The sequence below is a fragment of the Geotrypetes seraphini genome, chromosome 6 (genome assembly GCF_902459505.1).
Source record: "Geotrypetes seraphini chromosome 6, aGeoSer1.1, whole genome shotgun sequence".
Taxonomy (NCBI): Eukaryota; Metazoa; Chordata; class Amphibia; order Gymnophiona; family Dermophiidae; genus Geotrypetes; species Geotrypetes seraphini.
This window is the reverse complement of record NC_047089.1, coordinates 198,710,814-198,728,152: the sequence shown is the minus strand read 5'-3', so window position 1 is coordinate 198,728,152 and position 17,339 is coordinate 198,710,814. Positions and strand designations below refer to the sequence as shown.

The window sequence follows — 17,339 nt, the reverse complement described above, 5'->3', positions numbered from 1 at the left end:
TTATTAAGTATTTTGAACCATTGCTTGTCAGGATGCCAGTATTCTCTATCTCTGAATTAAGATTCACAGAAATCTTAAAAGGTGTTTTATGCAGTCTGGTTGGTCTTGGAAAGAAATATAGATCAACACTTTGAAGACAAGCAAGTGGCATAAGGGCATTGTCAAACCTGAAACCAAATGCCTTTCATGTACTTGACCCCTTTCTTATTAAAGTGCTGAGATCAGACATTAATGAAAAGAGTACAGGTGGCCAATTTGGAGCACATGAACAGATGATGGTCCATTGCACATTTGCAAAGCACTGCAGTGGGGTTTCTGGGTATATTTGCTCACTTTTTTTTTAGTACTTTAGTTGCTATAGAAACATATCCTGACTTCAGTATGCCTAAAGCAATGCAAACTTATAATGCATATTAAAATAGCTAACCGGGGGGGAAAAAAAGATAGTGGGAAGCCTTATTCATAATTGCTTCTTGACTTCACTGTACAACAAACAGATGGGCTACCATAAGATTTTTTGCATACTTTCTTTTAATGCAAAATGACACTTTTATTCATACTGGAGCCAAAATATGTGTGTTAAGACAGTAGGTCTTTAAAGCAAATGAGATGAAATGCAGTTCCAGTTTAGACCTCAGTTTAACATTTCTTCCTATACAGATGCCAGGCTCAGAAACACTTCATTCAAGGGAGCTCAGAACATTTTGCATTTTTTCCCCTGTCTGTCCTGGTGGTCTCACAATCTGTCTAATGTACCTGGGGCAAGGGGGGGGGGAGATAGAGTGACTTGCCCAAGGTCACAAGGAGCAGTGTGGGCTTGAACCCACAACCTCAGGATGCTGAGGCTGTAGCTTTAACCACTGTACTACATTATTCCCTTCCGTCCTTTTCTGATCTATAAGCTATTTACCAGTATACCCATCTGTATTTAAGATTTTGTCATAAGACTATGGGCCCTTTTTACAAGCCATGGTAGCAAGTCTGCAGCGGCAAAGGCACTGAAACCCATCCAATTCCTATGGCCTTCAGTGCACTTGCTGCATCAGACCCACTACCGCAGCTTTGTAAAAGGGACCCTATATGGGATCTCCTTCTTACCTTCTCTCAGCACACTAGTTTCAAAGGACCTTTCACTTTCTTTTTAATTAAGTGAAGATATGTTAGGCTAAGAAGGTTGTACTGAAGGCTTGCCATGCCCATAACTATTAACTATTTGACACTCTCTCCACTCAGACTCTACACAAAGAAAAGAATGAACCTGCTTGCCTGGATGATGTAATGGGACAGACATTCAGCTTATAGGAAAGGTTAACACCTGCTTTTAAGACACAGTATTGATGTATTTAAACAAACAATAGCCCATTGTGGAGCTGCTCTTTGCTCTTGCCTGACAGGCTTGCAAGTCCTATCACCCTCCTGCAAACCATCTACACTAGATGTTTGGGAGAGTATGGTGTAGTGATTAGAGTGCCTTGGCACCCTGAGGTTGTGGGTTCAAACCCTGTACTGTTCCATATGACCCTGGGTAAGTTGCTTAATCCTCCACTGTCCCAGGTATGTTAGATTGTGAGCCCACTGGAACAGATAGGGAAAATTCTTGAAGTACCTGTATGTAAACTAGTTTGAGTGTGTTTGTAATAGAAAATGACACAGTGACAAAATTCATCACCGTTCCCGTCCCCGCGGATAAACCTTTGACAAGGTACCCCATGAGCGACTACTTAGGAAACTGCAAAACCACGGGGTAGAAGGGGATATATACAGATGGATTAAACATTGGTTGGCAGGCAGAAAACAAAGGGTTGGGGTGAAGGGACAATACTCGGACTGGCGGTATTATTAAGAAGGGTATCACAACCAGGACGAAGGAAGTCATCATGCTGCTGTATCGAGTGTCCAGTATTGGTCGCCGTACCTCAAGAAGGACATGGCGATGCTTGAGAGGGTTCAGAGAAGAGCGACGAAAATGATAAAAGGCATGGAGAACCTTTCATACGCAGACAGGTTAGAAAGGCTGGGGCTCTTCTCCCTGGAAAAGCGGAGACTCAGAGGAGACATGATAGTGACTTTCAAGATCATGAGAAGTATCGAGAAGGTAGACAGAGATAGATTCTTCAGACTAATGGGGACCACAAGTACAAGGGGGCACTCGGAGAAGCTGAAAGGGGACAGGTTTAGAACCAATGCTAGAAGTTCTTTTTCACTCAAGAGGGTGGTGGACACCTGGAACGCACTGCCGGAGGTTCTGATGGGACAGAGTACACTACAGGGTTTTAAAGAAGGATTGGATAAATTCCTGAAAGATAGGGGGATTGAAGGATACAGATAGAGGTAGAGATGGGATATAGAGAGAGTATAGATAGAGACCAAAGGGGATTTAAGGGTTCAGACAATGATCACCGTATAGGTCATGGGCCTAATGGGCCGCCGTGGGTGCGGACTGCTGGGCGCGATGGACCTCTGGTCTGACCCAGCAGAGGCAACTTCTTATGTTCTTATGAAACCATTTTCATGTCATTCTTTAAGGAGAAAGGGAAGAATCAGAGTATGAATGGCCACAACCACTGACCCACAAGCTTTGCTTTGAAGAATGCTGGTATAGAAGGACTGAGGTTGAAATAGACACTAGAAAATGACATGGGATTATTTCCCGCGGTTATCCGCGGGGACGGGAACAGTGATGAATTTTGTTACCGTGTCATTCTCTAGTTTGTAACACAGCTACAAAAAGGCAGTATACATGTCCCAATCCTTTTCTGGCATGCTCTTGAATGAACTGACTTAGACAAAAAAAATGCTTATAACTGACCATCACTTATTTTAAGGTTTACTATGCAATTCAATGTGTATCTAACTCAAAATATAATACAGTACAGTCAGAATCCCCTGATATGAAATGTAAAAATTTATCGCAGTGAAAAATATTGAAGGTTCGAAAAAGACCTGCATGTAATGATGTGAAACGTTTTGCCAGCATGTTTGGAATATCTCAAGTGTTTAAACTTGAGAGAGGAAGAAGGCAGAACTGGGATTACTGGTGTTACAAAAGTCTGTAGCCAAAGGACAAGTAAATGTCCGTTCTGGAGGTCAGAAACTCTCTCCTAGACAGAGTACTGCTCTTGTGTTTCAGTTGCACCTACTTGGGGGAAAGGGTTGGCCAAGAAGATGACATGGTCACCTTGTAATGAAAACCAAGGAAATATTTGTTTTTGTGAAGATGGAGATCTAAGGGTAACATTATAATAATGTGAAGAAAAAAAAATCTCTGATTATATATTCTTTATCTTTAACTCTATTATCATAGAGTTCACTGTGCCTTACAACAATTGCTCAGAATTGTATATTCAAGGATATTTATACTTGTTTTTAACTTGTATGTTCTTCAAATTACAAAAAGTATATATATTTGAAGCAAAAATCACTTCCGGTAGCTTTGATACGTGTTCATGAGCACGTTTCAAAGCTAAGTGATTTTTGCTTCAAATATACATACTTTTTGTAAATTGAACGTACAAGTTAAAAACAAGTATAAATATCCTTGAATTAATTATATCTGCAATGATTGGGTAGTAGGTCCTAATATAGGGGCATTCAGCCCTTGGTAAGGCTATACAACTCTGAGCAATTGTTGTAAGGCACAGTATATAATCGGAGATTTTTTTTTCTTCATATTATTGCAAGATGACATGCCAGGAAGAATTCTCCTCATTTTGCAAGCAGTGCTTTAGGGCTCCATTTACGAAGCCGCATTAGGCTTTTTTATTGCTGGCTATGGCGGTAATGGCTTCAACACTCATAGAATTCCTATGAACGTTGGAGCTAATACCGCTGTGGCCAGTGATTAAAAAAAAAAAAAAGCCTAACGCGGCTTTGTAAAAGGTTTAGTTTGTCATATGTGATTAGCTATGAGAAAAGGTGAATAAGTAGCAGACCCAAAATCTAGAGAATGGTCAGGGTGGTGTTTTTATGTGTTTGTTTTTTTTATCATGAGTTTAATAAGCAGTCTACAAAAGTTACATGTTAACTTTTTAAAAAAATTCTTAACATAAAAGGATGAGGTTTGGACTGTTGTATTTCAAATTGTTTGCTCTAAAAATTCATTTAAAAACTCTTATTATTGTTTGTTTGCGGTGGCTTTAATCACTTTTTCCTAGAGGTGATCATATATGTGCCTTCAAAGCAAGGCTACATATCTGAAGAGAATGCAAACATATATCCTGCCTTTATACAGACCTTCCCTTTCTTTTCAGTTGAAGTGGTTCGCTGTCTCAATAGCGCCATCCAAGTAGGATGCAGTGTGTTCACTTGCCTAGAAAATTCAACTTGTGACACCGATGGATTGTATGACATCTGCATGTCCTTCCTCTACAGTGCTGCTAAATTTGACACTCAGGTATGAAGGTTACTACTTATAAGTCGTCTTCAGGTTAGACTGTCTTTTCTCATCCCTTTTTTGTTGCTGTAAATAGCAGTGAAATAATGGGAGATAGAGGTCTGCCTGTTCCTGTGACTGTTTTGTGGTAATTACTCCATCTATTGATATGACATGGAGTCATAGCTGAGGAAGTGATCCAGGTTCTAAAAAAATGCAGTCTCAGACTGCAGACAAAGCATTGACCTCTTATTGGTATGTGGGGGTTGGAGAGAGAGTTTAGGATTAGATTATCTTTGGAAACTGGTTTAATAAAATAAATTTGGCAGAATGGGGGGACCTTGCACCATTGTTCCACCCAGCAGTAACTAATTCTAGGATATTGACTTATACTGCTGCAGTTTTTTAAGAATCTCAAATTGAATGGCTTATTTCTATAACCCACTGAGTCCTCTTTTGGTCAAAAATGAGCTATGGTTTGTATGGACAAATGATACTGTTTATCTACCAGTATAGTTTAGTTTAGTTTATATGCTTGACCATAGTTCCTTTACTGGTCTAATATGGCTAGTTTTTGTCATATGTAGCAACACATTTTGGATAATCAGGCACCAGAAAAATGTTTTGCAGTTTTGTTTTAAATTTTAGTTCAATCTTTTTAATATGTTGCACCTTACACGTTATGGACCTGATTCAGTAAATAGCACTCTTCTTAGTGCACCTTAAATTTTTTAAAAAGCACTTCCCAAATTTCTATTGATACTTGGACACATGATTTCTCAACTGCTTTTGTGGAGAGATTCATCCAAGGTGGTATATAGCAGCTGAAATTAGACACATGAGGGGCTACTGAAAAGTTCTCAGCCCAACAAAGTTAGAGCAACTTCCATTGAGGGCTTTACACTTAGTCCAGTGATTTGAGGGCTTTACACTTAGTCCAGTGATTTTCCGCTTTTTTTTTTTTTTGTTCCATATTTTTCCGATGGAACAAAAAAATGTAGAAAATCACTGGACTAGGTGTATAGCCCTTGATGGAAATGCCCCAACTCTGTTGGTTGGGCTGAATTTTTCAGTAGAGAATGACACAGTGACAAAATTAATCACCGTTCCAGTCCCCAAACCATCTTCATGTCATTCTTTAAGGAGAGAGAGAAGAATCGGAGTATGAATGGCCACAACCACTGGCCCTCAAGCTTTGCTTTGAAGAATGCTGGTGTAGAAAGACTGAGGTTGAAATAGACACTAAAAAATGACATGGGATTATTTCCCACGGTTATCCGCGGGGACGGTGATGAATTTTGTCACCGTGCCATTCTCTATTTTTCAGCGCCCCCTTGTAGATAACTCACCTTGTAGTAATAGTGTAGTTTTATAAAAATGACCTAATAGCATTATTATACTGACATTTGAGTGAAATAGGCTAAATATAGCAATATAAGAACATAAGATTTGCCACTGCTGGGTCAGACCAGTGGTCCATCGTGCCCAGCAGTCCACTCACACGGTGGCCCTTAGCTCAAAGACCAGTGCCTTATTTGAGTCTAGCCTTACTTGCACATGTTCTGTTCCAGTAGGAACTTATCTAACCTTGTCTTGAATCCCTGAAGGGTGCTTTCCCCTATAACAGCCTCTGGAAGAGCGTTCCAGACCTCCACTACTCTCTCTGGGTGAAGAACTTCCTTATGTTTGCACGGAATCTTTTCCCTTCTAACTTTAGCAAGTGCCCTCTCATTCTCTTCACCTTGGAGAGGGTGAACAATCTCCATCTCTAAGTCAATTTCCTTCAATATCTTGAGTGTTTCGATCATGTCCCTCCTCAGTCTTCTCTTTTCAAGGGAGAAGAGGCCCAGTTTCTCTAGCCTTTCGTTGTACGGCAACTCCCCCAGTCTCTTAACCATTTATTGTTGTTCTTCTCTAGACCCTTTCAAGTAGTACTATGTCCTTTTTCATGTATGGTGACCAGTGTTGGACGCAGTATTCCAGGTGGGGGCGTACCATGGCCCGGTATAACGGCATGATAACCTTTTCAGATCTGTTCGTTATCCCCTTCTTAATCATTCCTAGCATTCTGTTAGTCCTTATCACCACTGCCACACATTGCATGGATGGTTTCATTGAGTTGTCTAGAAGTACTCCCAAGTCTCTTTCCTGGGGGTGCTCTCCGAGTATAGCACTAGATATCCTGTATTCGTGCACATGATTTTGGTTACCAACATGCATCACCTTGCACTTATCCATGTTGAACCTCATTTGCCATTTTGCGGCCCATTCTGCGAGCGCATTTCTCTTTGTAGGTCTTTGTAATCCTTCTGTGTCATCACTGCTCTTGAATAATTTTGTATCATCTGCAAATTTAATCACCTCACTCGTCATGCCAATTTCTAGGTCGTTTATAAATAGCACAGGACCGAGCACTGAACCCTGCGGCACTCCACTCGTGACACTTTTCCAGTCTGAGTATTGTCCATTCAACCTCACTATCCGCCAACCAGTTTTTAATCCACGTGAGTATATCGCCCTCAATTCCATGGCTCACAATTTTTCAAAGTAGATGTTCATGCGGAACCTTGTTGAACGCCTTCTGAAAATCTAGATATGCGATGTTAACTGGGTCAACCTTGTCTATCTGCCCATTTACTCCTTTGAAGAAGTGTAGTAAGTTTGTCAATCAAGATCTTCCTTTGCTGAAGCCATGCTGGCTGGTCCTCATCAGTTTGTGTCCATCAAGGTGATCGATGTGGTCCTTTATCAGTGCCTCTACAATATTTCCCAGTACCGAAGTCAGATTCACCGGTCTATAGTTTACCGATCTCCCTTCGAACCTTTCTTGAAGATCAGCATAACATTCACCTCATTCCTGATTTGATCGACAGATTTGCTATTAGCTGGAGCAGTTCAGCTTTAACCCCTTTCAGTTCCTTGATTACCCTCAGGTGAATGCTGTCCGGTCCTGGGGATATATCGTTTTTAAGCCTATCAATCTGTTTGCATATCTCTTCTAGACTGACTGTCATCCCTGTCAGTTTCCTGTCTTCATTTCCTGTGTATAGCCTGTCAGCTTCCGGTATAATGTCAATATTGCACTCATTAAAAAGCCAAGTAGAACATCCAGTAATAAAAATTTAATCAATCCCAGTACAATGCCAATGAAACTTTTTAATAGGCATTAAAAGGGATGTATAGCTAAAACAGACAGCAAAGGTGGGTTAGACAAAGTCTCACTGTGATAAACTTGTGAGCAGATTGAAGGAAAATGTCTATGCATAGTTGAATATAGTATGGTACATTGAACACATGGTACAGGCATTAGGGCTGGATTAGGATAAGTTGTGTGTTTTTTTTTTTTTTGGGGGGGGGGTTCCATATAAAATGTAAACAATAGCCCATTCATCAAGCCATCAGTATGACTTTTTTGTAAACATATCTTAACATGTACTCACTACTTGCTTTGGTCAGAGGGCTGGTTATTCTGGCTACACTGAATCCTACTACATCAGCATTTTTTTAGGAGACATGAATGTCGGTGGGAAACCAAGTTTGTAAAGCGTTATGACTGACGAGGGAGAAAGAAGGGCCTGGGATGCTGACTTGGACATGACCTTAACCTCGGTCCCCAAATTGATCCCTTCAGCTTTGTTCTAGTCCCAACCCTCTTCTCTTTCCTAGACAATTGCATTTTCCTAAAAACTTATTCCTTCTGAAATTAAATTTTGCTAATGAGCTTATGGTGCTTGTGGTCTCCAAAGATGAGCTGTACTCTTACAAAATGTTGGGGGGGTTTTAATGACATTTGCCTCAGTACACTAAAGAGTGAGCATTCTGCATTAGCTCACAGTGCTATGTGCAGTCTGCCAATGATAGTGGGACAGAAGACAAAAGGCAAAATGGCAGGAGAGGCATCTGTATCCCAGAATGCAGGGCAGGCATCAGGGTGATCAACATAAGTTCTGGCAGTTGGTGGTCTGCTCAGGCTTCAATGAGGCAGAATGCTGAAATGGAGAAAACACTAAAGATGCATGCTGTGGAACTGCCAGAGTTACAAATGCAGGAAACACTGAGGTCACCTTGTCAACTCTTGGGGAGATGTGCAAATGGGCAATAGCTTGGTTTGAAACCTAGATCGATGCTGCTGATTCTCACGGGAAAGATGGTAGAGTCACTGATAAAAGACAGCATCATTGATCACCTTGATGGACACGGGCTGAGGACCAGTTAGCACGGTTTTAGCAAAGGCAGATCGTGTTTGATGAACTTGCTGCACTTCTTTGAGGGAGTAAACAGATAGACAAGGGTGATCCAGTTAACATTGTATATCTGGATTTTCAGAAGGCATTCGACAAGGTTCCGTATGAACGACTACTTTGGAAAATTGCGAGCCATGGAATCGAGGGTGAAATACTCACGTGGATTAAAAACTGGCTGGATCATAGGAAACAGAGAGTGGGGGTAAATGGACAATACTTGGACTGGAAGAGTGTCACCAGTGGGGTGCCACAGGGCTCGGTGCTTGGACCCGTGTTCTTTAACATCTTTATAAATGATCTGGACATAGATACGACGAGTGAGGTGATGAAATTTGCAGACAATACGAAGTTATTCAGAATAGTGAAGACGCAGGGGGATTGCGAAGATCTGCAATGTGACATAATCAGGCTCAAGGAATGGGCATCAACATGGCAGATGAGGTTCAACGTGGATAAATGTAAAGTGATGCATGTGGGTAACAAATCTCATGCACGAATACAGGATGTCCAGGGCGGTACTTGGAGAGAACCTCCCAGGAAAGGGACTTGGGAGTTCTGATCGACAAGTCGATGAAGCCAGTCCACACAATGTGCAGCGGCAACAAAAAGGGCAAACAGAATGCTAGGAATGATAAAGAAGGGGATCACGAACAGATCAGAGAAGGTTTTATCATGCCGCTGTACCGGGCCATGGTGCACCCTCACCTGGAGTACTGCGTCCAGCACTGGTCACCATACGTGAAGGACATGGTACTACTCGAAAGGGTCCAGAGAAGAGCGACTAAGATGTTAAGGGGTTGGAGGGGCTACCGTACAGCAAAAGATTAGAGAAACTAGACCTCTTCTCCCTCAAACAGAGGAGATTGAGAGGGGACATGATCAAAACCTTCAAGGTACTGAAGGGGATAGACTTAGTAGATAAAGACAGGTTGTTCACCCTCTCCAAGGTAGGGAGAACGATAGGGCACTCTCTAAAGTTGAAAGGGGATAGATTCCGTACAAACATAAGGAAGTTCTTCACCCAGAGAGTGGTAGAAAGCTGGAACGCTCTTCCAGAGGCTGATATAGGAGAAAACACACTCCAGGGATTCAAGATAAAGTTAGACAAGTTTCTGCTGAACAAGAACGTGCGCTGGTAGGTCGTCTCAGTTAGGGTGCTGGTCTTTGACCAGAGGGCCGCTATGTGAGCGGACTGCTGGGCATGATGGACCACTGGTCTGACCCAGCAGCGGCAATTCTTATGTTATGTAAATGCAAGCTCATTTGGCTGTTTTTGTGTCTTAAATATTTTGAAAAATCACACATGGTACCAGACCTCAGTTTCCAGTAACTATATGCATGTCTGTAACTTTCTTGTACATTCATCATTTTACCCATGGCTTATTTTATTTGTTTAGAATCAAGACGGTGGGCAACTGATAAATTAATAAAACAATCACCAAATTCAATATACATTACACATTAATGGCTACCTAGTTAGTCAAGTGATTGAAATGCTGTACTGGCATTGAGAAATCTGATTTCTTGTGTATCATTTACTCTTGGGGATGCAATTACACCCCTGAGAGTGATGCTGGAGAGACTATAGCAGCATGTCACCTTTCTGAAGGAAAAATGTGTCCAAGTGCTCTATCCTACTCTATCGTAAAGGGTTTGAATTCATAAAAGCTTCAGATTAAATGAGAGCAAAAAAGCAATGGTTGGAAAGAACTGAGGGCTTCTTTTACAAAGCTACAATAGAGATTTCTACAGCAGGCTGACGAGGTAAATGCTCCATTGCTTCTAGGAATTAAATGAGTGTCAGAATTTACCTCACCAGCCCAGAGTAAAATGCTCTAACACCACTTAGTAAAAAGATCCCTAAGATAGGTAATGGCTCATTTTACATAGAATAGTGATCAGAACTTACACATGTAACTTACACATGTAACTTACACATGTAACTTACACGATTTAAGACTTCTATGTTCATTCACAGGGAAAAGCATTTGTGAAGGAAAGTTTGAAGTGCATTGCAAATGGAGTGACATCCAAAGTTTTCCAAGCTATTCGGAGATGCTCCACTTTCCAAAGAATGATCTCGGAGGTCCAGGAGGAATGTTACACCAAACTGGGCATATGCAGCGTTGCCAAAAGGAACCCTGAAGCAATAACCGAAGTTGTGCAGTTCCCCAATCACTTTTCCAACAGGTAGGAGGAAGAACATCAAGGGGAAAATCAGATGCATCACTTGTTCAAGTATTAGGAAAAGGAAGGGTGAACCTACAATTTATGGGCTAATGTTTCATTTTGTGATTTGTTACCGAAGTGCCAATAAGAACAATATAGAGGGTGGTATTTTAATTCTTGTAGAGCATCTGTTTAATAAAGGGGATTAAACAAATGCATTGTTCAGAAATATAATACTGAAGACAAAGGTCTGCCACGTGGTTCGCAAAATAGTACATTTTCACATCTAAAGACACTGACCTTTTCTTTTCCCATAAATACAAGGATGCAACATCCTTGCACCATTATGCCAACTTGTCTACACCCATACAAAATATTGTTCGAAAGAATTTCCAATAACTCCTTTGTAGAAATTTGTTTAAATTGTTGCTCTTTTGACTGGGTAGCATCTACTTCATCTGTTTGTTATAATGGCTTTTAACTGCATCTAGTCACTACAGTTTAAATGCATGGCTTGGGATGCAGTCTTTCCTGAGCTGATGTCAGAATGATTAGCTAGCTACTTGAGGTATTTATTACCTTATCTCCTATTGACTATGGCCAAGAATAGATCACATTCCATGCTAGCAATGTGAAAAAGGGACACACAGAGCACCAATATGACTTGGGAGTTTAAAGAGATGTCAAATTGTTTGAATGTCTTCCTTTCTGCAATATGATCTCTGCTAGCATTCTGATGCCCAAACTTTAAGGTCAATTATTTGTGCTTTGTATTATTCTTATAACAGAAATATTTCTTGCAGGAGTGATAATATGAGAGCTATAGATGAGTGAAAGTTCTGCTAGCTTATGCTTCCTAGTTTTTACTTAAGATGTGTACATTTAGTCAAGTATCAGCTTATACTCCTTGATATTTAAGCTGTTTTCTCAGTGACAGCAGGTATTTCCTCCTCTCTGAGGTAGATTGAGAGCAGCTACTCAGCAGTCCAGTTGACCCAATTCACTATCCAGAAACTGAAGACTGCCACACAATTTTTATTTATGTGGAATAATCTACATGCCTTACACATTGCAGTGCTTTCTTCTGTACTTTTAAGATTCAAATTCACTTCCCAAGCTGTAGGAATGGGATGCTCGGACAAATGTAGTGCACCCAACACCAGTGGTTATTATTAATTGGATGTGTTAAGGACTTCCCAGTAGTCTGGTTTTCAGGCTATCCGAGTGAATGAGAGATTGTATGTACTGCTTCCATTGTGTTCAAATATCATACATATTCGGAGAGGTCTAGTGGTAGAGCTGCTGCCTCAGCACCCTGAGGTTGTGGGATCAAATCACAGCGCTACTCCTTGTGAATCAGGGTTAGTTACTGAATCCTCCATTGCCCCATGTACAAAATAAGTACCTGCATAATATGTAAACTGCTTTGCATGTGTAAGCACAAAAAAGCAGTATACAAGTTCCATTCCCATATTCATTGTGGATAAGGTTAGAGTATTCAGAGTAAAAACAAAACAGCTCTGCTCAAGGCAGTTGGCATGAAGAATGTGGGAATGTATGTTATGTTTTTTCCAAAATGGGAACATTTCCATCCTCACTATTGAAGACATTCCAAAGCATAGGTTTGTTTTGTAACATCTTTAGGCCCTATCAAAAATACTGCAGATTTATAGAAAACTAATTGTATATCATTTGGTGGTATCAGCCAGTGGCGTATCTAGCATATGTGACACCCAGGGCCCATCATTTTTTTTGACACGCCCCCATCTATATCGCACAAGAGTGTACCTAGGAAAAGGCAGCATCTTAAACACTGCAGTGAGCACTAGAACACCAGCACATACATTGTAAAACTAAACAAGCTAGATCCCGCACAGTCAGTTGATCCTGTAGTCAATGCCAACTGAAAACTATGTTCTTTTCATACACACAGAACAGAGATAAACCCTCACCCAATATGGAATAATCACAAATTAAAATAGAAATATGTAGACAAAGTTAAACTGAACCGCCAAGAAACCAGACTCTGCATACAATGCAACACCATGACACCACAAAAACAGTAACACATATCCTCTAATACTGTGCAAAATATAAAGACAGTAGATGTAAATTTGAAAAAACTGATACATAACAATCACCACTTTACAAATTAACAAATAAAATAAAACAAATGAGAAATAAGAAAATACCATTTTATTGGACTAATCCCCATAAGCTTGGTCCCCACCTGATTCCATCCACACAAGCCTTGAATTGTTTTATATTGAACCTATTATATTAAAGTATAAAAAAACAATATTCTGTACAATTGTCAATTTATAAATCGGCGTCTTCTCCCCACTCTCTCTTCCCCATTTCCCGTCAGCGTCCTCAGCCCACTCTCTCCACTTTCCTTCAGCGCACGCACATAAAAACAAGCAAGTAATTTTATATCATTTTCATTCTATTTATTCATAGATATTAAAGTCTAAATAATGCCAGTCACATAACAAAACATGATTTTATAAAAATAATTCCCTCCACAGTCAAGCCTGCAAGGATTACTAGATGTCTTTCAGCAGCTCTTCTCCCTCCCTCCCCCTTACCTTTGTGGCCAAGTCAAAATGATCTACCAACAATAAAATTTTAAAAACACAAAGCACACTGTACGCAGAGAAAACGTTAATTATCATTTATATTCCACGGGTTTTCAAAGAGGTCAAGGCAGATGAGACGTTATGCAATATCACCTCAGTAACAACTATACAAAAATAGACAGATATACCCCCCTCCCTTTTTACTAAACTGCGATAGTGGTTTTTAGCGCAGGGAGCTGCGCTGAATGCCCCACGCTGCTCTCGGCGCTCATAGGCTCCCTGTGCTAAAAACCGCTATTGTGGTTTAGTAAAAGGGGGCCATAGTGCAAAATATAGACAGCAAATATAAATTCTCAAAACGGACATTTTGATCACTAAATTGAAAATAAAATAATTTTTCCTACCTTTGTTTGGTAATTTCATCAGTCTCTGGTTGCACTTTATTCTTCTGACTGTGCATCCAATATTTCTTCCCTTTGAGCCTCTGTATGCTTCCTCTCCTCCAGATCTCATTCCCTTCCCCAACTTTTTCTTTGTTTTCATCCTGCCCCTTCTTTTTTTCTCTCTCCATGCCCCTTTTCTTTCTGTATGTCTGTATCTCTCCGTGCCCCCTTTCTTTCTTTCTCTCTCTCTCTGCCCCATTTTTTTTTCTTTGTTTCACCCTGCCCCCTTTCTTTCTTTCTCCCTGCCCTCCCCATGCCACCGCCATTGGGAAACATGCTGCTGCCACCGGCGCCGAGTTCTCCCTCCCTGCTTTTCCTCCCCACGGGACTGACCAATTCTCGCCACCCGAAGTCAATTTTAACGTCGGAGAAGACGTTCCGGGCCAGCCAGGCAGCGATTGGCTAGCCCAGAATGTCCTCTCCGACGTCAGAATTGACGTTGGGTGGCGAGAGTTGGTTGGCCCCATGGTGAAGAAAAGCAGGGAGGAAGAACTCGGTGCTGGCTTGTTCCGATGGTGGTAGCCTATTCCCCGGTGGGTGGCCAGTTGTGCACCCCCTTGGGGTGTGCACCCGGGGTGGACCTCCCCCCCTCCATTCCCCCCCTTTGGTACACCACTGGTATCGGCTAGGTATTTTTGTTGAAAAGCACAAAGCACTGGTTGTCTATTTGGTCATGATTCTTTGAGAGTCACCTATAAAAAAAAAAACAACATCGTTTAACATTTATCACTTCCATTGTTCATCTGCATCTGTCAACAGTAAGATGGAGATTATGAAATAAAAAATTTCTATCACGCATAATGGCTCCTTCACAGAGGCTTTTTTTAAATTCACATCAGTTTGGCTTTACTAATTCTGAAGTAAACAAGAGGAGAGTTTTTTGGGGTTTTTTTCTTTTTTTTCTCTGAGAGAGGGTAGGAAGGAGTGAATGCTTTTTAGAGTGGCATAGGAAATTTTATTTACAAAGCTGCGGTAGAGGTTTCTACCATAGGCCGGCTAGGTAAATGCTCATAGAATTCTTATGAGCATCTGAGCATTTGCCTCGCTGGCCTGAGGTGGAAACCTCTACTGTGACTTTTTAAAAGGGGCCCTTAGTTGGTGCGAAATCAAGTTTCATTATATGGTTAATGGTACTATTGTGAAATGAGTGTTTGATAATGCTGTTAGTCCAGATTGTATTGCAAGAAAAATGATCATTATCCCCAAGTTCTGAAAATGAACAATTGAAGGGCAGTTGACTATAGTGCACCTAAATTTAAGTGCCAATAAGGTTCCCATATTTAAAGAATAATAGAACTTGTACATGTGTTCTGATGTAGAATCGGTTGTAAGTTGTGTTCCGGATCAATAAGAAATATTATTTTGGGAGAATAGTGTGGATGGATAGTAGGGTTCCCCCAGGATCTGTGTTGGGACCGCTGCTTTTTAACTTATTTTAAAAGTTTATATACCAGGCCTGCATAACTCCGGTGCTCGTGTTTTCGGGATTTCCCCAGTGAATATGCACGAGATCTATTTGCATGCACTGCTTTCAATGCATATTCATTGGGGAAATCCTGAAAACCTGGCCTGGCAAGGGCTGAAGTTGTGCAGGCCTGTTATATACCACATATAACCTACATCAGGGCTGCCCAAGTCCGGTCCTCGAGATCTACTGGCAGGCCAGGTTTTCAGGATACCCACAATGAACATGCACGAGATCGACTTGCCTGCATTGTGAACTTCCTGAAAACCTGGCCTGCCAGTAGATCTCAAGGACCAGACTTGGGCCGCCCCGACCTACACAGTTCACCTAAACATGCATTAAAAATTTGACAAAATAGACATAGTAGTTATAAAAGCAAATCCTACATAACTTTAGAATAACATCAAAATACACAAACCAAATCCTTAACCTACCGCAAGCCTCGTCTCCTAACCTTTAGTCAAATCTCCTCACATAAATGCATTGACAAAAAGGTATGTTTTTTTAATAGTTTCTTAAAGCCTAATCTAGACACACATAACCACAAAGTTCCAGCCAGAGCGTTCCCAAGCTTTGCCCCACACCCCCAGCACCAACACCATAGCATCGCCAGTCCTTGAATGTACAATTTATAAATTATCTAGAGATGGGAATAACTAGTTAGAATTAAATTTGCTCATTACACAAAGCCGTTAAATCGAAGAGGATTGTGAAAAATTGCAATACTGCGACTAGGCATCAAAATGACAGATGGTTAATGTGAGCAAGTGCAAAGTAATGCATGTGGGAAAGAAACCCAAAGTATAGCTGTAATGCAGGGTTCCAGATTAGGAGTCGCTGCCCAATGAAAGGAGCTAGGTATTGTTGATAACATTGAAATCCTCGGTTCGGGATGCAGCAGTGGCTAAGAAAGCAAATAGAATGTTAGGAATGATCAGGAAAAGCATGAAAAACAGAAAAGAACACGTTATGCCTTTGTATTGCTCCATGGTGTGACTGCACCTTCAATATTATGTGCAATTATGGTCACTGCATCTCAAGAAAGATATAGCAGAATTAGAAAAGGTACAGAGAAGGGTGATGAAAATGATAAAAGGATGGGATGACATCCCTATCAGTAAAGGCTAAAGAAGTTAGGGCTGTACAACAATCAGGAGCTGTGCTGGACCTGCACAGAAAAGCAGTGCCTACCAATTTGCTCTTCTGCACAGGCACCAGGCACAGTTCACCCCCCCCCCCCCCCTTTTTTTTTTACGGAGTTGCACAGTACAAATAGAATGCATATCGTTTGCATGCTATTTGTGCTGATCAGAGCCCTGCAAAACAAAATTGCTCCCAACATGGTACTCTCTACTGAATTGCCGGAGCTTTGTGCCAGGTTAAATGGATTTAAACATTGATCCCTAATGTTTTAAGTGCCCAGATTCAAGCTTACCATGCGTTCGCCTAAATTTAAGAGACTTAAGTTAGATTCTCCATCCTAAATCTATTCCAGTTGCAACCTACTTCTTAGTCTCCTAAATTTATAAACTCGGCCTGAGTAAATTTTCAAATTTAAGTTTAGAAGCTAAAAATACAAGCCTTTAGGTCAGTGGTCTCAAATTCGCGGCCTGGGGTCCACATGCAGCCCCCGTCAGGTACTATTTTGAGGCCCTCGGTATATTTATCATAATCACAAAAAGTAAAATAAATCGGAGCAAGATGGCCGTGGTGTAGTTAGGACCCCGACAATTTGTCTCCCTGCCAGGAAAATTTTCCTCTTATCCAAGTTTAGCGGAGATTATATCAATGCCTAAAAGGAGGGGGAGAGTGGCTGCCACAGTCCGGCAACCCGAACTTACCCCACGACGGCAAGGGACGATGGACGGCTTCCTCACATATTTGCCTCAGGGCGAACCGGCATTGCTGAACCGAATGGCGGTTTCGGCTTTCAGGAGCGAGGTGTCGCTTAGCCCAGCAGGACCACTCCCTCCCCAGCAGCCACGAGAAAGGGAAACTACGGTGGCTCAGAAGGGACTGGAAGCTTCCCTTTCTGAGCTGGAGGGCTCTCCGGCATCCCTGGATTCT

General features: G+C 41.3%; 1 protein-coding gene across 2 annotated transcripts in view; it reads left to right on the top strand.

Annotated features, from left to right (window-relative positions):
* Positions 1-17,339, top strand: part of STC1 (stanniocalcin 1) — a 31,923-nt gene that overhangs the window by 10,857 nt on the left and 3,727 nt on the right. For both annotated transcript variants that reach the window (XM_033949948.1, XM_033949947.1), the window contains exons 2-3: positions 4,251-4,393; positions 10,595-10,806. In XM_033949948.1, the coding sequence (XP_033805839.1) occupies positions 4,251-4,393; positions 10,595-10,806 (355 nt within the window). The remainder of the gene's footprint in view (positions 1-4,250; positions 4,394-10,594; positions 10,807-17,339) is intronic.